This window comes from Rutilus rutilus (assembly GCF_951802725.1).
Source record: "Rutilus rutilus genome assembly, chromosome: 23".
Lineage (NCBI taxonomy): Eukaryota > Metazoa > Chordata > Actinopteri > Cypriniformes > Leuciscidae > Rutilus > Rutilus rutilus.
Window position 1 is genome coordinate 17,021,254 of NC_140233.1, and position 26,146 is coordinate 17,047,399.

Below are 26,146 nucleotides of genomic sequence, written 5' to 3' on the forward strand. Positions count from 1 at the left end.
ACCACTTGATGGCATCGTGTGTGTGTGTGTATTTTCGAACAACAAAACACAAACTCTTCTAGCACGTGTATTTACCTGGGTCATCTGTGTTGTCGATGCCTCGAGAGAAAAGAAAGTGCAGAGCGCGAAAGCACCAAAGTGACTGAAGGATTGCCGTAAAGCAGTATCTCTGTTTGTACGATGTGTATGACGTCATTGACATTTTAAAAGACTTTTTAAAGCAAATAAGTAACTCTAAAAAATCTAACACCCAGCAATGTGTAATTTCTTTGCATCTCCTTTCGAATACAACATAGACCTCCATTCATTCTGCACTCGTCCTGTGAGCGCCCTCATATGGAACCAGAGTGGAACTGCAACCAGTTCAGAAGTCGGAAGTTTACTGAGAGTGGAAGTTCTCCCCTTATTAGACATTCTCTAGCAGTACGCTCAGCCATCAGGAAGTGAGTGCTTCTAATTGACTTCACTTTTCTCCGTTGAATCCAATGGGGTCGCTGTGTCCATTTCTTTTACTGTCTATGCGTTCAACCAGACTGGGGAGAGAGGAGCTGTAATAATGTAAAATATGTGAAAAATAATGAATTATTTGAACAATAAAACATCAAAACATATTACAGTACACACCAAAAACAAAATCAAGACTTCATTAAAGGCCATAATACGATCCCTTTAACTAAAAATGCCATAATAGTTTGGCATAGCGCTGTCTAAATGAGTTATTGGAAATCATACTTATTTCCTCCTCCTCTTACTTCCAAGTTTTATTGCTCTTACAGTACAAAGATCAAATAATCTATTGTCTGATCATAACTTGATCAAACATTCATGTACACCAGCGTTCACACAGCTCTGTGGTTCACTATGAGGGAACTTGGCATCATTTTATTCCTTTTTGCTCTGAACCACAACATTCAGGCACAAACTCAGAAACCAGGTAAGTGTTGTTATTGTAAAATGTAGATAAATAAAACACAAAGGTTAATTAATGAATTTGTTAACAGGGTTTATGTCTGGTTTGATCTTATAATAACTTGTTCTGTTAGTCACTGTGTTTTAGACCAGTAGAATAGTAATAACCCTGTAAACCACTTGGCAGTGGCACATGCAAACTCATTGAAATAGGCAGTTGAATGTTTGTGTTTAGGTATGATTGGAAATAAGTAAACAGTACAAACAGAAAGTGAAGCCATTTCTGTAGGCTACAATTAGTCACTTGTTACCCAAGTGTAAAACGCTAGTAATCGTTAACATATGGAGAAGATTCCCACAAAATTTGAGAGATTTAGTGACCCTTAAAAGTCCACCTGTGCTAAAAAATCAAGTTTTTAATGTTTATATGTCTATATGGTGTTTTTAATATGCTTTAAGACAAACCATCTGCAAATTCATAAGTCAACACCATTGCTGAGTATTTTCTCCTTAAAACTGCAGTGAACCAAAGACAGTCTCAAAATCGCGGTTTGAAATCGCTGGTGTTTCTGACGTCACAAACTACCTTGTAACCAATCAGGTCAATGAGTGATCGACAACGAGTGAATTTCTGAGCTGGTGTGAGTGAGTGGAGGCGGGGCTAATTTGCAATTATGAAACATCAGGATATTTGTTGATCCAGAGTCTTGATGAAAACACTTTAATAGTCCAAGTTCAAAACTTGATATAAGATGAAGAATTAAAAAAAAATTTAAGAAGAAGTGTAAAAAGAAAACCACACAACTGTGTAAGAAAAACTTTACCGGAAAACAACTGACTGTGATTGCCAGAATAATTATGTAAAAATACAGTGAAATGTAAACAACTTTTACATTTTAAAGTTTAAAACTGTTGTAATTTACAAACAATAAATAAATAAACTAGTAAATCCAACTAGGGCTGCACGATTTGGGGAAAATGTCAAATTGCGATAATTGAGGTCAATATTGCGATATGCGATATAATAAACAAATAGTTTCATGAGTCAACTTGCTTGGTTCTCAAGGAAAATAAATGCACACACAGATTAGTGACAATCTGCCTAAAGAAAAAAGTTATTTAGTCAAGAGCAGTGAGTGTTTTTCTCTGTTCCCTTTGTTCTTTGATTAACTTTAGCGACAGATTTTTTTTATTATTGCATTTTAACAAGAACAAAACATAATTTACATACAAGAGTACATATTACCATACATGTCAGGGGTAAAGAAAAATAATAATAATAAAAAAAATAGAAAAAGAAAAAAGAATAACTTTAGCGACAGATATAATTAGTGGCTACTGTGTACTGTCCCTTTAAGACCAGCCGCTGTCAGAGACGCGGATCTCACACGCGCCTCATTCTTTCACGAGTCATCACAACTCTTCACGTTCATCATAATACTACTCTTATGTTATGAAGACACTCGACAAAAAGACATTTTGGCATAATTGTGTGTGTTATTGTTCGTTCAAGCTCGAAAGAGAACTGTATTCTGTCATGCTGTTTTGTGCGCACGCACGATATTAGCGCGAGTCTTTCTGTCTGTCACAGTCACAGGCAGCGCGTTCATTTTGTCATAGTGCTACATGTGTGTTGTTCGTTCTACAGCGAAAGAGAACTTGATACTGGCACGCGTCTATCTGTGTGTGTGTGTCAGGAGGACATTCACAGGCAGCTCGTTCTTTTATGTCTTATCGCGCATGAATGGTTTAAAAGCATTTGCATTAATAAGTGTGTTAACAGCGCTAATTTGTTTATTTAATATAAAATCGCAGCATTTTGCGTCATATAATCGCGTAGGCTTGACATCGCGATTGCGATTGCGATACGATTAATCGTGCAGCACTAAATCCAACTGTCCTTTTCTGCTAAATAAGCATAACCACACTGCAACTAAAATCTGTTTTGATCCTTTAACATATACTGACAACCACCATAATAACACAGGTAGTAAAGAGAAAGCCACACGACGAACCGAAGTTCATCACAAGATGAGGTAAATACTAATATATAGAAGGTACAAGCAGTGTCATTTACACACAAATACAAAACACCATCATGGTAACACTAAAATAATGCAATAAACGTTCATGTAGAAACATAAAACCCTAATTTATGTAACTTATTACAAAACTAATAAGAAGTCAATAATTGTTTCCCTTAAAACTCATCTTTGATCACCAAAATGACAAAGTTAAAAGTTTTTTCCTTCAAAAAAATTGCTTGAATGTAACTCGTTACCCTTGCTTCATTTAGTATACGCGGTTCTATGAATATGCAAATAAGCCCTGCCTCCACTCACTCACACCAGCTCAGAGATCCACTAGTTGTCGATCACACATTGACATGATTGGTTACAAGGTAGTTTGTGACGTAAGAAACGGCGATTTTGAGACTGTCTTTGGTTCACTGCAGTTTTAGGGAGAAAATACTCAGCAATGGTGTTGACTTATGAATTTGCACATGGTTTGTCTTAACTCATATTAAAAACACCACATAGACATGTAAACAACATTAAAAGCTTGATTTTCACCACAGGGGGACTTTAAATGTGTCACACAGAGAATGTCAATTTACATTTTTCTCTGTACATTATAGTATAGTTTGTATTTTACTTATAAAAATGCCACATTTAAAAATGCCCTGAACGATCTATTATAGTTTTTAACCATATAAGAGAACAAACTGTTAAGTTTAACACAGGAAGCATTTTTACTGTTAAAATTGCAATAATTTCTACAGTGTGAATTTCAGAATTGGGCAAAGTCTCTGTAAAATAGTGATCTATGACATTGGTTTAAGTTGAATATCAAATATTTTGTGTCTATTTGTTAATAAGGGATTTGTGGACACGTTGATGTTTTCAGATTTGTGGAGTAAAGTTATAGTTTTTATTTTGAAGTAACTGACCATTTAAAAAAATATATGATTAATAATAAGAATCATATCAAAAGTCATTTATACATTATAAAAGTGGGGCTTCTTACCCCAGGTGACCAAATTAGATGTAAGATGGTCTCTTTGAATAATTTTACATTTTGTATAACAATATAGCAAATGTTCCTATTTATTACCTATAATAACACATTGGATCATGCATCATCATCCTGAACATGCTTAATCTAAATATGTTCAAATTTAAAAGTAAATGCACATTGTTCTTAAGGGGGGCATCATGTTACCCTACTTTATCCTGAAAAACAGTAAAAATTACACACAAAAAAATTACATTTTAGTAAAAATGGACAAATTGAAAATAAAACATGGCCAATCAAAAACATATCTATAGAGATGATTGTGGAGTCATTTCTGTAGTTGTGTGGACTGACTAGTTAAAAATAACATTCAAGATACAAAACTCATTCTCTTGACATCATTTCCATGGATGATTTGAACTTTGGCATAATGTAGGATGCATAGTGTAGATTTTACAACATTTTAATTGAGGACCTCGGACAGAGATAATAATACAGTACAAATCACTCTCCTTATTCATTTTTCTCCAAATCTAGATGCCTGCAGTCTGACAAAAGATGAAGGAACGGGTACATCTGATCCTGTGGTTTATATGTACTACGATAAAGAAAAAGACAGTTGTTTTCCATTCCGGTACAAAGGGGAGGGTGGAAATGCAAACCGTTTCATTATAGAGCAGCAGTGCATGAGAACCTGTTCTCGCAGAGCTGAAGAGCTGTACCCTATAGACGGTAATCTTTCTACTCACATTCGTCTGCAATAATGCAACATAAATTGTTTTTGCATGAAACGGATTTTCATTTAACCTACTCTTAACATCTTTGACTTAAGAAAATACTGCCACCCTGTGGTATTTATTTTTTTATTTTTTGCAGAACGCAAAGCTTGCCAGCTTCCAAAAGAAGCAGGGCAATGTTTTGGTCACTATCTGCGGTATTACTACAGTCCTGAACATCACACATGCAGGATGTTCTACTGGACCGGATGTGTGGGAAACGGAAACCGATTCCTCTCTGCTGACTGGTGCAATGCCACGTGTTTCAATGCAGCAGGTACGTGTGGTATGAAATTAAACTTATAGCTAATAGTGATTTTACCCAGAGATCTATATGCAAAAAAACCCCCAACATAATTAATGTACATTTGTTTGATTAGATCAAGGCCACGAGGACTCAGGTGAATCAGGTGTAGCAGTTGGTAAGTGAAACTTGAATATGATGTTTTCAACTCATTCAACTAATTTATCCACCGATATTAATTCAATTAATTAATTAATTATCCCATCAGGAATTATCTGTGGTGTTGCACTTGGTCTTATTGGTGTCATTATTTTCACTGTGGTGATTGTCTTTGCTGTCAAGAAGAAGTCTTCCCACAACCAGGTGTCATATGAGCAGTGCAAAACAAGTCAACCATTTTACATAAACTTGTCAATATACACCTAATAATGTCCAATCAATTATGTCTTCTGCTATATCTGTAAGTGAACTTATTTCAAATTCTGCAAAACAATAAAGTTTCATTTGATGCTATAAGCTATAAGTCTCTGTTATTAAGTTATTTGAAAGTTATTTGAAAGAAATCATACTGTGAATCTACAGTAACATTAGCGTTGTCCCCTCCTCAACATTTATTGCTCTTATCTCAAGGAAGTACAAAGTGCAAAGCATCCTCCCCTCACTGATTATTATTTGCAAACGCTCATCTACACCAGTCTTCACACAACACTGTGGTGCACTATGAGGGAACTTGGCATTATTTTGTTCATTTTTGCTCTGAACCACAACATTCAGGCCCAAACTCCGCAACCAGGTAAGAGTTTTTTTTTTTTTTAAACACAGAAAGGTAAAGATATTAATTTGTGTTGTGAGTTATAATAAGGTTTATGGGTTTGGTCTTTGCTTTTAACTCATTACTTAAAAAAACGAATGTTGAAAATACAGTTCTCAAGGTTGTATCGTGTATTCTGCGTGATGAAATGTAATGAAAGTAAAGTGAAGATATATAAGCATGAGCAAAGGTTCCGTCAATGGAGCTCCGTCACACCTAGAAACCGAAGGTTTGTTGAGACAAACCTTGGATTATTGCTTAAAAAGCACTAAAAAAATGTTTTACCTATAAACATCTACTTAATTTTTTAAAAACATCTTTATATTTAACAAATTAACTTTTATTATATGGCCGAACACTTCGTTTAAATTCGTTTGAATTGTAAATCAGCAAATTCCACTTCCTGTAATTTCTATGCAACTTCCTGTGGGGCGTGGCCAATTCAATTCAAATCCACACTCAATGGAACAATGGAAAAGTATTGCAGTGAATTGGGTTTTTTTGGGGGGGAATTTGCATAATATTTACAAAAAGAATCAGTCGCATAAAAAATTGGGAATAAAAATGAAAGTTTAATGGAATTACAAAAACATAAGTCATCTAAAGCTGTACAGACCACTCGGTACACATAACATAACCAAGAATACATACAAACAGATTAGAACGGACCAGTTTTAACAGACTTCACTCATAAGACGTGTGTAAACTTACAACACTGGGCATTGCAATTGATTATATTAATGAGAACAAGAAAAAGTATGTTTGTGTTTTGTTTACTATTGCAAATTTACGTGGACTTACAACTACACATCTGATACAATATTTATAACTGTACCAACAGGCACAAATAAAACCATTGTGCCCGATTTTTGTAGGCCACAGTCAAGGTTTAAAATGTGAGTAATCGTTAACACGAAAGTGTCTATCTTAAAAAAAAAAAAAATATGACAACATTTACAACCGTCATAAAAACTAGGTGTGGACTGTATCCAGACTAGTTACACATTACTCATTCAAGATACAAAGATCACTCCCATTTCCATGGTTGTTCCGACCAAGTTAGCAGAATGTACAAACAAGATATCATGGCAATTCATTCACTATTCATAACTATTTTAGGAATTGGTAGCTAAATCGTATGATTCGTAGCATCTCATTTGTATAAAGGCCCGTTCAAACTAAGAACGATAACGCTAAAAAAGAATGGCACAACACAACTATAACAATAATGGCACAGACTACGATATTGTGATAGTCAATCAGAACGCATCCTGCTTTAAAGAGATAGTTCACCTAAAAATTACAATTTTGTCATTTACACAACCTCATGTTGTTCCAAACCTGTATGAGTTTCTTTGTATTGCTGAACACAAAAGAATATATTTTGAAGAATGTTAGTCACCAGACAGTTGACGATAGTATTTTTTTTCTATATGAAAGTCAATGGGTGCCGTCAACTGCCTCGCTGTTTACTGTCATTCTTCAAAATATCTTCTTATGTGTTCACACAGTGGGGGTTAAATAGTGCTTTACTAGATCTTGGACAAGAACCTACTCTTCCTTTCTTTATTTTTTCAAAAATCTAGATGCCTGCAGTCTGACAAAAGATGAAGGAACGGGTACATCTGATCCTGTGGTTTATATGTACTATGATAAAGAAAAAGACAGTTGTTTTCCATTCCGGTACAAAGGGGAGGGTGGAAATGCAAACCGTTTCATTATGGAGCATCAGTGCATGAGAAACTGTTCTCGCAGAGCTGAAGAGCTGTACCCTAGAGACGGTAATCTTTCTACTCACATTCGTCTGCAATAATGCAACATAAATTGATTTGTGTGAAATGCATTGTGATTGACTGATTCATTTGTTGTCATTTGTGTACCAACTACAACTATACTTAATGCGTAACATTTTTTGCTGAAGGAAATACTGCCACCCTGTGGCAAAAACAGATTTTAATTTTTTTTTATTTTTTGCAGAACGCAAAGCTTGCAAGCTTCCAAAAGCAGTAGGGGAATGTTTTGGTCACTATCTGCGGTATTACTACAGTCCTGAACATCACACATGCACGACTTTCTACTGGACCGGATGTGTGGGAAACGGAAACCGATTCCTCTCTGCTGACTGGTGCAATGCCACGTGTTTCAATGCAGCAGGTACGTGTGGTATGAATTTAAACTTATAATAGTGATTTTACCCAAAGATCTATATGCAAAAATTGTACATTTGTTTGAATAGATGTAGGCCACGAGGACCATTCAGGTGAATCAGATGTACCAGTTGGTAAGTTAAACTCGAATATGATGTTTTCAACTCATTCGAATAATTTATCCACTGATATTAATTTCTTATCATCCCATCAGGAATTATCCTGGGCGTTGTGTTTGGTCTTATTGGTGCCATTATTCTCATTGTGGTGATCGTCTTTGCTTTCAAGAAGTATGTCATTACAGTACATTTTTTGTTTGTGTTAGGCCATATTATTTGTTACTTCACTTTTTCTGTATTTACGCTGGAATTTCTATCATTATTTTTTTTTTTTCTAGGCCTAGCTCGAAGAAACGTCAGAAGAAAGATGGGAAGTCAGCAGAGCAGCCGCTGAAAGAGCAGGCCATTGAGATGGGAGGGGGGGAAGCACAGCCAGCCACTCCTGAAATCTCTACAATCCAAACTTGAAATCTCCAAACTTACATTTTAAACCACAAATGTACATTGAAACTTTTGTCCAATTTTTTTTTTTTTTTTTTAAGAAGCAAAGGCTTGACTAACATTTCTGTTGCTTATTTACTTGTACTTTATACTTGTGTCTTTATGTTTGGAAGCTTCTAATTTACAATGTTTTATATGTCCGTCAAACTGGTCATATCACAATAAAATTTTTAAGTAGAAATGGCTATATGGTCTTAAATGGTTTAAAATGTAAAACGAGAACATCAGTGTATGGTGATAAAGCAGCGGCTGGAGGCTCTCATAGGGTACAGGAACCCCATGGGGCTGTAAAGGGGTGAACGAAAAAGTTCAGAGAAAGATAGTGTAAAAATGTGAAAATAAAGACCATTTATGGAAATAATTGTATTATGTTAGCCATAGTTTTATGTTTCTCTTCAGAAATAAAATAAAATGAAATATGAAATAAATAAAATTAAAAAAATAAAATTAAAAAAATAAATAAAAAGTTAACATTAACAGAATTTATTTTAGTATAGTCATAGTTGTATGTTTCTCTTAATATAATAAATTACATTTATTTAGAAAAATAAATAAAATAAATTGCGATACAATAATAAATAAATGTTAACATTTACATTTTACATTTACAACTGTTAGTCACAGTTTTGTGTTTCTCTTAAAAAATTTTTTTTACAGATGAAATACATTACATTGCGATAATAAATATGGAAAAAATAAAAATAAACAACATTTACAGAATTAATTCTATTGTTAGCCACGGTTCAATGTTTCTCGTCAGAAGTAAAATAAAAAACCTATAACAATAAAATAAATATTATAAAAATGAATGTAAAATGAAAATAAATAAATAAATACATTCATAGAAATGATGTTATATTGTTAGCCATATTTTTACATTTCTCTACAGAAATAATGTTAATTTATTAAATGAAATAAATTAATTTAATGAATGAAATAAATTAATTTAATAAATTAAATAAAAATTAAATGAATAAATGTAATAATAAAAAATGAATAGTTAATATTTACAGAATTTATTTTATTATACTGTACTGTATATAGGCTACTTAAATACTTTCATAAAATAAAATAAAAAAGATAAAATAAAATAAATAAGTTAACATTTACATACTTTATTTTATTACACATTACAGATTCAAAAGATTAAAATAAATAAATATTTTTTATTTAGTTTTATTTTTTTCTTCAGGATTATATATAATTATAATGACTATATATATATATATATATATATATATATATATATATATATATACATACATACATACATACATACATACATACATATATATATATATATATATTATTCTCATGGTGGGTAGAAAAGCCATACCTTATAGACTTATATTTGAAATATTTGTCAGATACTATTTTACACTAAGGCCTATAATTCACTGTAGCCTATACACAGGTTTTTATACATTAAAGCTTACCCTTTTATTTTAAGGAGGGGACTAAACCGGGATAATGATATATCGCGCACATGGTATCAGAAAGTTTGAAAACACCTGCAGTAAAATATTGATTTGTAAATTAGTTACACTTTCTCACTTATCATCCACTATGACAAATCTCTTAATTCTCTCTCATCATCACTGCTCTCCCTATGACCCTGGATCTGAATTAAATCATGCCTTTTCTCGATTAACACACGCTTGTGTATACATCCCATCAAAGTAAAAGTAAAGTTTGAAGATTGTCAAGTACGCTCCCTATTTAGACTGTATTTCTGCTGTCTAGGTAGGGAGCTCAGCGGGGTATTGAGACAGCCCGAGTCTATGCATGCATGTCTGCCCTTTTTAACCATAACAACACTGTCTTCACTTAGCAGAGCAACATCACTGCTAACACATCTATACGTTTAGGAATTTACATACTACTTTTCGGAAACACATTTTGTGGCTTTTAAACATACACGTTTAGAGTTTAAACCATAGACTGTAAAAAGGTTTAAACACAGAAATCGTGCAGCAGAGGACAGACTGTGTTAGCTAGTGCTTTAGCTAGCACACACAGGCTCATGGAGTGCCCTCACCTCAACTCCAGTGTCTGTATGACGGTGGACCCGAGCCGCTTCCCCAACGGTTCCCCTTCCTCATGGTGCTGTTCTGGTGAGTTAAATGCGAATAAAAATGAATATTCACCAATAATCACTAACAATTCAGTCCGTTTCCTGTGAAATAGCTCGAGCTAGCCGAGCCGGCTAGTGCTTTATTGCTCACAGCAGCTCGCGCTAGGAGACTTTTGTGTGTTTTTAAAAACAAATATAACTGAAATTCGAAGAAAACCATAATCATACACTATAATAATATGATGTGAAATTTTCATATTTCGTAATTTTACTCATTTTAAACCCCAAATTAAGTAGTTTAGCTTCACACAGCACACAAACTCGCTAAAACTTGCTAAGCGCAAAGCTTATTGTTCTATGAACACATTTTAGGGTCAGTGTTTTGTTTTTAAATAATATTAAACGGCTGTCACATTTCTCTCCTTTTTGTACAGAAATGTTGTGTTGTCCTTTGCTTCAGAAAGTTGAGTGAGACAGCTTTGGCTTTTTAATCTTCGATTGGATTTCAATTTGTCATTTGCTTTATGTCGAGCTGTTTGTTTAATATAAGTTACAGACCTGCTGATGCACAGTAAATGATTAATATTGGTCTTTATGTATTATTGTGAAGAAAAATTGAGCAGTCTAGATGCAGACCTTGGTATCAAAATAAACCGGAAATAACATCTGCAAACGTTTTTACAACATTAGTGTAATGCTAATGCATTCATGGCCTTAAATGAGTGCTTAAATGTGTAAAAGGATCAAAACAATGAAATCTAAGAGGATCCAAATTTTTTACAATTTTTTTTATCTTCTCACCTTCGTTTTGGGTTTGGTCAGTTGCTGTTTGTAGGAAAGTATTAAAAGTGGCATTTGGGCCAGTAAGGGCCAGTTTGCTGGAAAATGTTCCCGAGGACATTAGAGGAAGCCATTAAAGGTTGGAGAGACCTTTACAGTAATCCATTAAGTCGTATGGCAACGAACTTGTGTAAAGAAAATAAGTGTGAATCTAGTGTCCAATGATTTTCACCAGAATCATATAGATTTTAAATAGACCAAATAAAAACAAAATGTAAAAATAGGTGTATTAGAGGGTTTATTTCTGGGGATGCATACATAAAATGTTGGCCGATAATTGTTTTTTATATCATGGACAATATAAATATTTTTGAAAGAAGTCTCTTCTGCTTCTGCATTTATTTGATCAAAAATATAGTAAAATATTACCTTTATTTTTATATATATATATATATATATATATATATATATATATATTTGGACTATTTTGATATTTTTGACATGGATATATCTAATACATATCAATGCAGAAACACTTCCTTGTTTAAGATGTATTGTAGTAAATATAAACAACTAGTAAATGCTGTGTACATCATGCACATAATATACTTTAATATTTATATACATCCATGTGTAGTCTATATATATATATATATATATACACACACACACACACACACACACACACACACACACACACACACACACACAGTAGTCAACATTTGAAGTGGATCAAACCCTTTCATCAAAGTAATACATGAATTTTGAACAATACCCGTTCTTGCCTTAGGACAACTTTGATTAACTTTTTTGATCCACTTCAAATGTTGACTAATGTATTAGCCTATATATATATATAGGCTAATACATTAGGCCACTATAGACCTTATGTAGCTCCGCCCCTTTTCAGCGCTGCGCTCATTGTCTTTTGACTTCCGGTCTGTATTTTCACAGCGTTTTGCGTGTTTATTAATGAACGGCTCGTTTTAAAATCTTCCCGGTCGATTTACATTTGTTAAGTCATCTGCTTTAAACATTACAGTCCTCTTGATAACTTTCGTTAACATTAAGTAAATCCACTTAAAAAGCTAATTACTCCTGGACAGAAATGCCATATAAATATACAGAGCGACCGCAAAACGGAAGTTAAAAGACAATTTTCCAAAGATGGCGGCGCCCTTGTTTCTCTGGCGCATAAGGTCTATACATTAGCCTATTGTTTAGGCTGACATCTACAGAGGAAGATGGCCAAAATATACATCTACACTAGCCATCTTCCTCTGTAGATGTCGGCCTAAACAATAAAAAAAATTTAAAAACATATCATGTGACTTTTTATAAATATTTATTGTTCCTGTAAACAGTGCCTGTTTTTGAACGCCATTCACACTAATTGACATAATTTGAATGAAGGAAATATAAGTTAACCAATACATCATGCATCCCTAATTAAATCGAACATGGAATTTCAAAGTAGAAACTGAAATAGCCTAGTGTTTTCTTAATATCTTTAAAAATTCTTTATTTTTGCAGTGCATGATAATGTTTATTTTTGGTCGAGATGAATTGTCATGTTAGATTACGCTGAAAACACATGAACATTTAGGGCGTGACGCCAGTGGCCCTTCAGCACACCCACGGGACATGAGAAATGCCCCATATCTCATGTTTAACACATTTCACACTTATGAAACATGTCTTTTCAGTGACCCTCTCTAGTTACTAAAAATACTTTAATATTCACTTAAAATAATCAAATGAGTAAAGCAGAGCTATGACCTACAGTGAATACCATATAATTCAAAATAGCTTCAATTATCATTGAAAAAATCATGCAAATTGTACCTGCTTACCTAATAAAACTGACTTTGTTAGAATGATTCTTTTGTATTAAGCACATTATATAAAGCATGTTACAACAGCACAGCATTGCTGCTTTCTTAATCAGCGCACAGCAGGTTCGAGGAGACGCACGGGGTCTATTGACTTTTTCCACATTTGTTGGGTCGTGCACAGACCAGCATTCACCAGAATCGACCGTTCCTTAGCAACGGCTAATTCAGATGCTTGTTGTGCACTCAGAAGGGAAGGTGATCAAGGCAATTAGAACAAAGCTCTCTCTCCCAGCAGGACACAGCTAGAGATTACTTTCACATGAGGTTAACATAACATACCACCTCAGCTCAGCGCAAAACTGCTTATTATTATACACTAGGATTCATGTTTTTGCTATGTGGGTCTGGATTTATACTTAATTAATGCCTAGTTATATTTGTCAAATTATGTTTTGAAGGGAAAAAAATAATTATGGAAACATGATCAAAAATATGAAAAAAATGATACAAATAGTAAAATAATAATATACAAATACAGAAGAATTTTGGGGAAAAAATAGAAAATATTATAATGTGTGTGTGTATATATATATATATACACACACACTACCGTTCAAAAGTTTGGGGTCAGTAAGATTTTTTAATGTTTTTAAAATAAGTATCTTCTGCTCACCCAGGCTGCATTTATTTGATGAAAAAGAATTTAAAAAAAGCTGTAATATTGTGAAATATTATGACAATTTAAAATGACTGTTTTCTATTTTAATATATTTTAAATTGTAATTTATTCCTGTGATCAAAGCTGAATTTTCAGCATCCAGTCTTCAGTGTCACATGATCCTTCAGAAATCATTCTAATATGATGATTTGATGCTCAAGAAACATTCATTATTATTATCAATGTTAAACAGTTGTGTACACATTTTTTTTTTCAAAATTCTTTGATGAAGAGAAAGTTCAAAAGAACAGCATTTATTTAAAATATAACATTTTCTAAAATTATAAATGTCTTTACTGTAACTTTTGATCAGTTTAACTCATCCTTGATGAATAAAAGTATTGATTTATTTTAATTCTTTCCCCCCAAAATAAAAAAAATTTCTTACTGACCCCAAACTTTTGAACGGTAGTGTTTAATGTTACAAAAGCTTTATTTCAGATAAATGCTGTTCTTTTGAACTTTCTATTTATTTCAGGAGAAATTTAATTAATAAGAAATAAAGAAGTTATAAATATTAAAAAGAAAAATAATACATTATACAAATAACATTATTAATATTCTACAAATAAAGAGAGAATATATATATATATATACATAACCCCAAGAGAAGCTGAAAATGTAATTTATTTTATATATTTTTTAAAGGTATTAAAAATGAGAAAAGATTGTCTAGTTTTATACATTTGTAAAATGCCATGTATCAATATATATATATTGATCTAGATTTTTTATTTGATTTCATTTTTTGTTGTAGTTTGCCGGTCAAACAAAAGCCCGTGGGTTTGCCTGACGTGCTTGAACGTGCATTGCGGAAGGTGAGTGCTTAAATTGATGTTTTTTAGTCTGTGTGGTTTCGGTGTGTGCGGTTATCTTTATGATTTACAGTAAATATTACATTCAAGTGTAAATCCAGAGTTCTTTGATTTACTATTATGAAGAATTATATTTAAGCTGTATTAAAACATAGTCAAATTATTTTAGTAAGTAAATTGAATTAGAATCAATCAAATTTGAATGATTAATAATATATTAAATTTCACACATATTAATATTCCTTTGCATCTGTTTGCTGTGACAGGTATGTTAACGGCCATGCCAAAAAGCATTTTGAGGACGTTCAAGCTCCAGGTGGCGGTCAAAGGAAGCCAGAGCGAGAGAAGCTGAGCGAGAAGAGTCAGCAGCACTCTGTGTGTATGGACTGCAACAGTTTTAGCACATACTGGTTAGTTTCTTTACACAAACGCATGAATAAGATAAGAGTGTTCTTAAAGGGACAGTACATATAATATTATTCAGTGAGCAGTGTTAATCTTTCCCCTTGTTTTTCTTCTTCTTCTGTAGTTACAGATGTGACGAATTTGTGGTGAACGACACAAAACTAGGAAATGTGCAGAGGGTCAGAGAACATCTTCAGAGTTTGGAAAAGTAAGATTGATGTTTGTCGAAGTGCATCCATTCAACAATCATCATCACATGAATACATTGCCAGCAGCCATATCACCCTGTAGCCCAAGACTGGTTGCCCAGTGAAGCTAAGCAGGGCTGAGCCTGGTTAGTACCTGGATGGGAGACCTCCTGGGAAAACCAGGTTGCTGCTGGAAGAGGTGTTAGCGAGGCCAGCAGGGGGTGCTCACCCTGTGGTCTGTGTGGGTCCTAATGCCCCAGTATAGTGACGGGGACACTATACTGCCAAAAGAGCACCGTCCTTCAGATGAGACGTTAAACCGAGGTCCTGACTCTCTGTGGTCATTAAAAATCCCAGGATGTCCTTCGAAAAAGAGTAGGGGTGTAATTTGCCCCTTGGCCTCTGTCCATCTTGGCCTCCTAATCATCCCCATATACTGATTGGCTTCATCACTGTCTCCTCTCCACCAGTAAGCTGGTGTGTGGTGGGCGTTCTGGCGCAATATGGCTGCCGTCGCATCATCCAAGTGGATGCTGCACATTGGTGGTGGTTGAGGAGATTCCCCCCTTCCATATGTAAAGCGCTTTGAGGTCTCAGAAAAAGCGCTATATAAATGTAACGAATTATTGTTTTTGAAACGATTTATTCTCTTTGTTCAGCTCTGTGTCTAATACCGACAGACAGAGGAAGAGAAAGCTGTCGGACAGTTCTTCTCATGACAGCAAGCTGAAGAAAGACAGCGTAAGTTGAATTTGATTCTAGATATGTGTGCAAAAGGGCCCAGTGTGCTGAGAAATGGTTCAGAAAAACACGATGCGACCATCTACATATATACATATATCTATGTGTATATATATATATATATATATATATATTAGTGAAATATTATTGCAGTTTAAAATAATGGTTTTCTATTTGAATATACTTTAAAATAAAATGTATTTCTGGTATGCAAAGCTGAATTTTGCTGATTTCAGTGTCACTTGATTCTTCAGAAATCATTCAAATATGATGATTTGATACTCAGTTATTATCAATGTTGGAAACATTTTGAACATAATTTTTAATAATAATTTTTATGTTATTTTCTATATATTAAAATAACTAATTATTATTATAAACATTCTTAGCCCAAAAGAAGCCAACCATTTTACATGTGCAGGTCTAGCATAGAGCTTTAGAATGTTAAAAATGGTTTGGAGGACAAATATTAATTTTTTATTATATATATAAATGTATTACTGTGTAGTGAATGTAATATTTTAATAAAATACAACAAATAGTAAAAACAACTATATATACATTGACGCACATTAAATATAACTTAAAAATTGTAAATATATAAATAAAAATACATAACGTACAGTTCATAGAAATCTCTGGTCATGTCACTGTTCAGAAGTACTTGGATTTTTACTTTGTAAATGTAACTAGTGGTGTGTATACATTCACTTTTAGTTTAAATTATGTATGCATACTTTTTTCAAATGTGTGCTGGTTCCATCATTTTTCTGAAATGTCCCCACACAGGACGGCACTCTAGCACACTGTGCCACAGGCCTCCGCAATCTGGGCAACACCTGCTTCATGAACGCCATTCTCCAGTCCCTGAGGTAAGAGCAACCCCCACGACCCCGAGCCAAGGGCAGCCGGCGGTGTGTGTGTGTGTGTGTGTGTGGCCCGGCTGGAGGAGCTCGAGTGGCTCTCTGCTCTCTGTGGCCAGTGAGTTGGCTGGAGTAGAGCTTGATGGGAAGCCAGGTGAAGGATTAGGCCGTCTGCCCGCTCACCACAGCCAACCTTACACTGGCTAAACCGCAGCGACTAGCTCATGCCAAATATCATAAACCGCTATGCCTATGAACTAGTGAGGGGAAGCATTGAACATTGTCGTCATTTATTCGCTTTCTTATTGTTCCCATGGATTTAGTCAAGTTACAGAATGATAAAAGGTTCTCGGAAAAGCTATTTTTCTTAGAGCAAATTATATTTTAATTATCATTATTTAATTATTATAGTGTCATAATTAATTTTAACCTGTCATGGGTCTTTTTATTGATGTGCTGCATTGGTTTGAAGGCCTGGATAAGGTTTAAGTCTACCTAAAAGAAACCTTTCCATTTGCAGACTTTTGCTGGTCATAATCCACGGAAAAGGAAGCTTTGGCAAGGTTTCCGAGGATTCTGGCATATTGTCAGTGTTTAGTTTGCATTTTGGAAGATATACTAAAAGGGCGTAAGGATTTTGAGTCATGTTAGAGACAGATCTGTTTAGTTAAACGCTGTTTTTTTTTGTTTCCTGTCTCCAGTAACATCCAGGTGTTCAGCTGTTATTTCAAGGAGCTGCCCTCGGTGGCCTTACGAAGCGGGAAAACGGCAGGAAGGAGAATGTACCACACCAGGAGTCAGGGGGACAGCAGTGTGTAAGGTCCTCTCCACTGAATGGCAAAGAGGGAGGGAGGGGGGGGGGGGGGGGGGGGGGTCGAATGGTGTCCTTTATTTTAAATTAATAATATATCACATTATATAAAAAATATAAATAAAATATAAAACATTTTATGTATCACTTTTTTATTATTTAAAAACTTTTTTTTATTCAACTTACATATTTTAATCTTTCATTTGTTATATGTAAAATAAGTACAAATACAGTGTTTATCAACTGGTTTTGCCCAAGAATATGCATGTTTTTTTTGTTTTTTTATGTTAAATTTTGATGTCTTGTTCTCGGTGGCCAAAACACAATGTGGTTCATGCAATCTATGGTTATCCTTAATACAACCTGTATTTAATAGTTTGGGTCTTTTATTTTATTTTACTTTGTGTAGTTTGTTTATGGTTTTCGTGGAAGAGAGCAGGTCATATATTTTGTTATCCTAATCACACAATTATATGTATTTAATCCATTGCATTAATTCAAGTTTTTTCTCTGCTCTCTGCCACCCCAGAACAGGCCTGACGTATCAGTCCCTGTAATGTCCGCTAAAATGCCAGTGTTTTTCTGCTCTGTTGTGCAGATCTCTGGTTGAGGAGTTCAGGAAAACACTCTGTTCACTTTGGCAGGGGAGTCAGACCGCCTTCAGCCCAGACGCCCTCTTTTATGTCATTTGGAAAATAATGCCAAGTTTCAGGTATCATAAAATCACACCATGTATTACAATTTATTGCACAATTTCTAAGACATACTACAAGTCACACTAAAATGCAATTAAATGTTTCATTATTCAAGCACCCAGAAAAATAATTTCTGTTTCATCCATTCTTGATAGTGGTCGACCGTTATGGATTTTGTTTGACGGCTTCTCAGAGAGCTGGATGGCCAATGGCTGATACAAAGCCGATATATGTGATTTCAGTTACAATATTATTTACTAATGTAAAGTTATACAATTAGACATAAATAATGAACTTGATAAAAAAATTAAAAAATCTGTAACGTAAACAGATCTATTCTTTAGATAGGATCTTCTTGATTTTGTAATCTTATTATAGTCATTTTTACAAATATAGTAGTAAATAAACAAATTAATTTCGCAAATAAACACCAGGTTTTCCATTACTGCCAAAAAAGAATGCCAATAATTAAGAAAATGCCAAATATTTTTACTTTCTGTGTGATGACATGTATTAAATATTACATTTTAAATGTAAAATGTTTACATTTGACTTCCGTAATTATATAAACTAATTGTAATAACAATGAGTAATATTAGTGACCTGAAATATTAAATGAGAAAAAATGTGTCCTTGATTGTGAAATATGCTGCCAGTCCAAATACAGTTTTTTCTAAACCAATGCCTAAATCGCTGTTTGATTATTGGTTAACCTTAACCAATAGCCTGCATGGCCTCAGTGATGTCACCGGAAAAGCAAAATGTTTTCTTGGTTAATTTTCAAAAAAAAAAATTCTTTGAAGTAACGCGCCAATGAATCTTCAAAAAATGCCAAGAACATCTTACAGAAAGTAATTGGGATCAATTTTGACTTTTATCTGATGTTTTTGCAGGGGTTACCAGCAACAGGACGCTCACGAGTTCCTGCGCTACCTGCTGGATCATCTTCACAGAGAGATGCAGGGGAGCAAGAACGGGTCGCCCAGTCCCGCCCTGACCCCGGACCGACCCAAACATGCCTCCGAGAGCAAATGCTGCATGTATGATACCCCTCTGAACACATATATTTGTAATCTCTACTCCCATGTCTGCCTTTGTTTGGACAGATAGTCCTGCCCAAAACTTAAGCCGCCTTTCCACTATCTCTGACATTCGCATACGATTGTCACATTTATTCCCCTAGTGGCAGTTGCACGTAACTTTCAAATTGGTCATAAAGTAACTGTTACCCGCTGCTTATTCACTATGTTAAAATGAATAGAAGTCGACCGATTGGTTTTGTTGATTAATCGGCACCAATATCCGATTGCTGGAATGATCGTCAAAAATCCATATTGATAGTTTTTCCGGGTTGCATCTGTTGCTTGAGTGGCTGAGAAGGGTCCACTGTCATTATACAGTACGAGAGCGGCCTCTAGAGGTGAAACAGTGCGGTCCAACCTAGTTTTTGTTATCGGGAAAATCCACCATCAGTCGACCCCTAAAAATGATGTGAATGAAGGTGCGAATCATGTATCCACACAAAACAAATGACACCCAACATGTCTGAAAGAAAAAGTAGGTTTTCTTGGGCGAAACAATGTGAAAAATTATTAAATCATTATTAATTTCCGAATTATTCATGAAATGGTGTTTAAAGAACGATGTTTTAGTGGAAAAATACTGTTCATTCTCCCCTCGCGCTCATAGTGTTGATTACATTACAGATCTGAAATTTCTGCATATGCATATGTTTGGAACTCCTCAAAGCTCCCGCACTCGACATCAAAAATGAACAACTTCCGGTCTGTCGCTTGTTCGGAAATTCTGGAAAGGCAGCTTTACGCCACTGATTTTGGACCACTCAAACAAACGCAGAGTTTTTTGCAAGTGCCACAGTAGCGGAAAGTCTTTTAATAAATAAATATATATATATATATATATGCACAACTTGTCTTCAGTGAACTACTTTTTTTCCTAGTCAGAGCGGTACACAGATGGTTCGGGGCAAATTTCTAATTCGAGGTAGGTCTATCTCAGCAGGCCGCCCCTCGTTCCATATCTCCCCTGCTAGTTTAGCGAGTACGTGGGCAGCAGTGATAAAGATAACTCTTTACGGCACGCAGAGGAAAGTCTCTCTCGTATACAGAGACTGCTGTTCCCACACTTGCCTGCTGCTAGAGGCAGAGCCACCCTGTTGTGTTTGTATTAATAGCAGCAGACAAGTGAGGAAGCCCCCAGCCTGGGCTGTGAGGGTGACCTGAGTGGATTTGCAGGGTTATTGAAAAGGAAGTGCAGTGTTGTGTCGTGCTCACTGGATTGTGCGGAACAAAATGGCAGGTTAATCCTGCTGCGAATAGATGGACTAAATGTGCTTTCACAAGGGCCTGATTCTGTTGAACACACTTGGGAAACGGTACTGATTTATTTAAACAGGACCTATTATTCCCTGTTCAAAGTCTTCATGTTGTTTTTGGGGTCTACTGGAATAGGTTTTCATGCTTGAAAACATTATTTTTCACAAGTTTGACATTGTCGCAGCACCTCTCTTCCCAGTCTGTCTGTAACGCTCAGTGCTGGGTTTCCCAAAACCTCCTTAACGCTACGTCGTTCTTAAGTTACACCTTAAGCTGTACCTTATCGTTAATACGTGTTTCCCGAAACGTTCTTAGTTAAGTATACCTTCTGTAAGTCATACGTTCGGAAGGCTGGTCTGGACCACTCTTAGCTTTACCTTATCACTGTTGCAGGTCTATATGAATATAATTCTGAAGTTTTAATACACCCAGACAGTGTTCAATTAGGCTAATTCAAGTGTTTTCATGCAAAGAATAAAATTGTCATTACACTGATTGTTAGATTTTTTATTATATTATTATACAATATTATTAATTTAATTAAAGAGCGCTTTTAAAGGCCAGTGAAAGCATAGGCTACTGTCAGAAGTCCTATTCGGATGCTAATATTGTTTCTCATGGGCTCGTCCGGTATTTTAAACATTTATAGGGGTGAGTCTGTGATTTTAGTGCCGTCCGAATCCATAATATCAGCGTTTTTTCTCACCCAACCCGCGTAAAAATTAGTGACCCCCTGGCCAAATTAGTACCTAGGGCCTACTGTTTTTTGACAAACAGGTCGTGTGGTAATTTAATTGCCGTCTGAATCCACATCTCTGAGTTTACAAGAAGAGATTCAAAATCAACTGTTTAAATCTTTTTTGATCACTGCCGAGCACCGTACGTTAGATGTACACTTTTATTACTGAAATGCTGGAAAATATTTACAAGAACAATATTTCATCGCAGCTCCACCTCAGCGAACAAAAATGGAAAAGAGAAGAAAGCACGTAAAAATTTGAAATGGTTATTATGGCAGCAATATATGATACAATTTAAAAATGTGTAGGCTAGGCTATTACAGGCTATTATAATTTGGATAATTTTTTATAATATCCCATTAGTCCTAATAAATGCAATTTCAACTATTTCTGAAGTGCTTCTTTTATAAAGAACACCGCTTTCTCACATAAACAGCCCCTGCACGAGAGAATAATTGATTCTCGAGCCATCGATATCAACCAATTCGGCACCATCGCCACGGACAGCACCGGGTAACGTCGCACGTAAGAAGGTATATCTTAAGCAGCTTCCTAAGGTATGGTTCGGGGAACACGCCTAGAAATGGTATACCTTCAGTTAAGTTATACATTATGAGTCTTCGTAGCGCGCTAAGAGACAACGTTATCGGGAAACCCAGCCCTGTTTAGTTCCGGTCTCTTTGAAGCCCCTCCTTCCAAAAAGCACAATGTGCTCTGATTGGTTGACTGGATCAGTGTGTTGTGATTGGTCAACCGCTTTGAGCGTGTTTGGGAAATGTCACAGCCCTGACCAATAACTGCGAGTTTCAACACACTACTAGCGCAACTCAATCAGGCCGCGCCCCTTTTTTTTTTTTTTGCATATGACTTGGGCGGTAATAATTTAAATGAGGAATATTGTTCCGGACGAAAACTCAAGATTACAATCAAGGCATTTCAGGGAGTTCAGAAACTGTGCTGTGTGCAAAACTCCCATTGGAGTGATAATAGGACCCCTTTAATAATGCAAAGCGGTTTTGCTTTTCTGCTAGAAACGGGACCTCCACTATCGTTACATCTGTGTTTGGTGGCGTCCTACAGAATGAGGTGTACTGCTTGATATGTGGCACGGAGTCTCGGAAATTTGATCCATTCCTAGGTGAGTCGTCAATCTGGTTCATCAGCTCTAAAAGCTTTTGTTGCCATGGTTATGCCAAATCTTGCTCTCCTCCAGATCTCTCATTGGACATTCCCAGCCAATTCAGAATCAAGACCACAAAAGACCAAGAGCCGGGACCAACGTGCACTTTGAAAGGTAAGAGATGTTATTAGTAACTATTAAATTCAGTTAATTTTGTTCTCCAGCAACACTAATAGGTTGTGTGCCGTCTCTCTGCCGGCTACAGACTGCCTTTATAGTTTCACAGACCTTGAGGAACTTGATGAAACTGAGCTCTACATGTGTCACAAGTGCAAAAAGCGACAAAAGTCTACCAAGAAATTCTGGATCCAGAAACTGCCCAAGGTGATGGAAGTAGCCTATGGAAAAATCTAATTTTGAATTCTCATGTTTCATGTAGTTTGTAACGGTCATATGATGTCTTGTGCCTGTGCAGGTGCTTTGTTTGCATCTGAAGAGGTTCCACTGGACTGCGTTTCTGAGGAATAAGATTGACACCTATGTAGAGTTTCCCATGCGTGGCCTTGACATGAAAAGCTACTTGTTAGAGGTGAGCGCAAACCATTTAATTCTGTAATAACGTTACTTATAACCGAAGAATGTTTTTTGGGGGCAATTTATGCACTTATTTAATATATAAATGTCATTATATTTAATTAAATTAAAGATTATTTATAATTATAATAGTATAAAGTGTAATGTATATACACATATTAGTCATAGTACCCTTAAAATATATTACCATTTCATTTAATAAGCATTTATATAAAATAAATACAAAACATTACAATTATTTACATCAAATATATTACTATTAAATATTAATTATAATACTTTTTGTTATTTCATATTTAAATAAACATAAGTAGATAATGATAGATACAATTACTATTGTTATTTATTCATATATAAAGTAGTAATATTCATATTACTATACTATAAATAAATTGATTAATTTAAGATAATTGAATAATAATTCGTATTTACATTAAAAAAAGTAATTATACCTTCAATCGATGTGATTAAAATGATTACAATAATATTATATAATAAATATTCTTCTTATTATATGATTGTTGTTATATAAAATATAACAATTTTGTAATTATATTCAGCCTGAAAACAGCTTGCCTGAGAGAGGCCTGTATGATCTTGCTGCAGTGGTGGTGCATCATGGGTCTGGGTAAGTAAAAGCTTGTAGCATACAACTCATTTACCAGCCTGAACATCTGTTTCTTTGTCATCCACTAGGGGGGGATGTTATATCAGTAGCGGTTTCCTATTATTTCCTGTTATGTCAATTCACACTCTGTACAGATAATCAGATCACAGATATATATACGGTACTCCATCTCCATCCTCTCCCGCAGCATCGGCTCAGGACATTACACGGCATACGGGCGTCACGAGGGCCGATGGTACCACTTCAACGACAGCACGGTCACTCTGGTCAATGAGGAGGCTGTGCTGAAAGCCAAGGCCTACATTCTGTTCTACACAGAGCACAGCGATCAAGAGAGTCAACCCAAGCTTTAAGACTTCAGTTATTGGACCTTCATACGTGTGCCGTCATCCGTCTCATGTCCTATGCTATCCAGTTATGTTTTCTCCGTCACAGAACCTCAGTATAAACCGAATTGCTGCTTACATTTTGACTTGATGACTTGCGTTTAATAGACTGTCCCAGTTTTTTTTTTTTTTTTTTTCATATGCCACCAGTGTGAAATGAGATTCCAAAGGCAATTCTTCAGGGGGCTGAAAAAATTGACTGTAGAAACAAAATGCTTTACAATTGATTTTTTTTTCTTAATCGAGTGTTTTTCCGTCTGCTGAAATGATGACAGCTGTCTCGTTTTTGTGTCAGACACTTGACGTTTCCTACTCACGCCAACGTTCTGCTCGCTGCTCCAGGAAGTTTTTTTTTTTCTCTGTTCAGCTTGGAAATTCATTCTTGTCCTCTGAGCCTGCTGTTCATTTGATCTAGGTTGGCGTTGGAGGTATTTCCGAACCAAAACTTGAAATGTATGATTTTACGTAACAAAATGTCATTTTTTTATCACAAAGCAGTAGTTGACTCAAACACAGCTATCACCTCACTAATGTGAAAATGAATTTTGAAGAGAAGGGTCCAGTAGTTCACATGTTTCGTTTCGTTTCGTTTCGTTTCCTTTACGCTTGGAAATGTCTGACCTGATGTAAAGTTTCTGTCCTTTTAGAATTAAAGGGATGCATATTGTGCAAAAGTTGATTCGTGTTTTTATTATATTCTCATAATTTAAACGCATACAATGAATTATTGCATTTACTGGTCCATTTTGAAGCTTATTTTTTTAAGCTCAAACGTGCTGCGAAACATGAGAATGAACCTCATTGGTTCTTGCTGAAGCTCAAACGTGCTGCGTAACACCAGAATGAACCTCACTGGTTCTTGCTGAAGCTCAAACGTGCTGCGTAACATGAGAATGAACCTCATTGGTTCTTGCTGAAGCTCAAACGTGCTGCGTAACACCAGAATGATCCTCATTGGTTCTTGCTGAAGCTCAAACGTGCTGCGTAACACCAGAATGAACCTCACTGGTTCTTGCTGAAGCTCAAACGTGCTGCGTAACACCAGAATGATCCTCATTGGTTCTTGCTGAAGCTCAAACGTGCTGCGTAACATGAGAATGAACCTCATTGGTTCTTGCTGAAGCTCAAACGTGCTGCGTAACACCAGAATGATCCTCATTGGTTCTTGCTGAAGCTCAAACGTGCTGCGTAACACCAGAATGAACCTCATTGGTTCTTGCTGAAGCTCAAACGTGCTGCGTAACACCAGAATTAACCTCATTGGTTCTTGCTGAAGCTCAAACGTGCTGCGTAACACGAGAATGAACCTCATTGGTTCTTGCTGAAGCTCAAACGTGCTGCGTAACACCAGAATTAACCTCATTGGTTCTTGCTGAAGCTCAAACGTGCTGCGTAACATGAGAATGAACCTCATTGGTTCTTGCTGAAGCTCAAACGTGCTGCGTAACACCAGAATGAACCTCACTGGTTCTTGCTGAAGCTCAAACGTGCTGTGTAACACCAGAATGAACCTCACTGGTTCTTGCTGAAGCTCAAACGTGCTGCGTAACACCAGAATTAACCTCATTGGTTCTTGCTGAAGCTCAAACGTGCTGCGTAACACCAGAATTAACCTCATTGGTTCTTGCTGAAGCTCAAACGTGCTGCGTAACACCAGAATTAACCTCATTGGTTCTTGCTGAAGCTCAAACGTGCTGCGTAACACGAGAATGAACCTCATTGGTTCTTGCTGAAGCTCAAACGTGCTGCGTAACACCAGAATGAACCTCACTGGTTCTTGCTGAAGCTCAAACGTGCTGTGTAACACCAGAATGAACCTCACTGGTTCTTGCTGAAGCTCAAACGTGCTGCGTAACACCAGAATGAACCTCACTGGTTCTTGCTGAAGCTCAAACGTGCTGCGTAACACCAGAATGAACCTCACTGGTTCTTGCTGAAGCTCAAACGTGCTGCGT

The 26,146-nt window shown here is 35.7% G+C and overlaps 3 protein-coding genes across 3 annotated transcripts; all 3 read left to right on the plus strand.

Moving 5' to 3' along the window:
* Positions 1-849: 849 nt before the first annotated feature.
* LOC311283302 (boophilin-H2-like) lies at positions 850-5,130 on the plus strand (the record flags this gene model as incomplete). Its single annotated transcript, XM_084397654.1, has 4 exons — positions 850-934; positions 4,462-4,656; positions 4,801-4,977; positions 5,081-5,130. The coding sequence occupies exons 1-4, from the start codon at positions 862-864 to the stop codon at positions 5,128-5,130; spliced, it is 495 nt and encodes a 164-aa protein (XP_084253780.1). The 5' UTR covers positions 850-861.
* A 494-nt stretch (positions 5,131-5,624) lies between these two features.
* Positions 5,625-8,638, plus strand: LOC311282572 (boophilin-H2). The gene is made up of 6 exons (XM_084396393.1): positions 5,625-5,737; positions 7,342-7,536; positions 7,733-7,909; positions 7,992-8,036; positions 8,117-8,192; positions 8,300-8,638. Exons 1-6 carry the CDS (start codon positions 5,665-5,667, stop codon positions 8,427-8,429), a joined length of 696 nt encoding a protein of 231 aa, XP_084252519.1. The 5' UTR covers positions 5,625-5,664; the 3' UTR covers positions 8,430-8,638.
* A 1,583-nt stretch (positions 8,639-10,221) lies between these two features.
* On the plus strand, positions 10,222-24,865 carry usp3 (ubiquitin specific peptidase 3). Its single transcript, XM_084397154.1, has 15 exons — positions 10,222-10,576; positions 14,627-14,687; positions 14,951-15,094; positions 15,214-15,297; positions 15,937-16,018; positions 16,808-16,890; positions 17,583-17,696; positions 18,291-18,404; positions 19,281-19,427; positions 22,495-22,601; positions 22,677-22,757; positions 22,849-22,967; positions 23,059-23,172; positions 23,738-23,805; positions 23,993-24,865. Exons 1-15 carry the CDS (start codon positions 10,486-10,488, stop codon positions 24,156-24,158), a joined length of 1,575 nt encoding a protein of 524 aa, XP_084253280.1. The 5' UTR covers positions 10,222-10,485; the 3' UTR covers positions 24,159-24,865.
* Positions 24,866-26,146: the final 1,281 nt, after the last annotated feature.

Coding starts and splice junctions, on each gene's coding strand:
- LOC311282572 (XM_084396393.1), top strand. CDS start 5,665: ATGAGGGAACTTGGCATTATTTTGTTCATTTTTGCTCTGAACCACAAC. Junction 5,738..7,341: donor GGCCCAAACTCCGCAACCAG/GTAAGAGTTTTT, acceptor TCAAAAATCTAG/ATGCCTGCAGTCTGACAAAA. Junction 8,037..8,116: donor TGAATCAGATGTACCAGTTG/GTAAGTTAAACT, acceptor TCATCCCATCAG/GAATTATCCTGGGCGTTGTG.
- usp3 (XM_084397154.1), top strand. CDS start 10,486: ATGGAGTGCCCTCACCTCAACTCCAGTGTCTGTATGACGGTGGACCCG. Junction 15,095..15,213: donor AACAGTTTTAGCACATACTG/GTTAGTTTCTTT, acceptor CTTCTTCTGTAG/TTACAGATGTGACGAATTTG. Junction 22,602..22,676: donor GAAATTTGATCCATTCCTAG/GTGAGTCGTCAA, acceptor GCTCTCCTCCAG/ATCTCTCATTGGACATTCCC.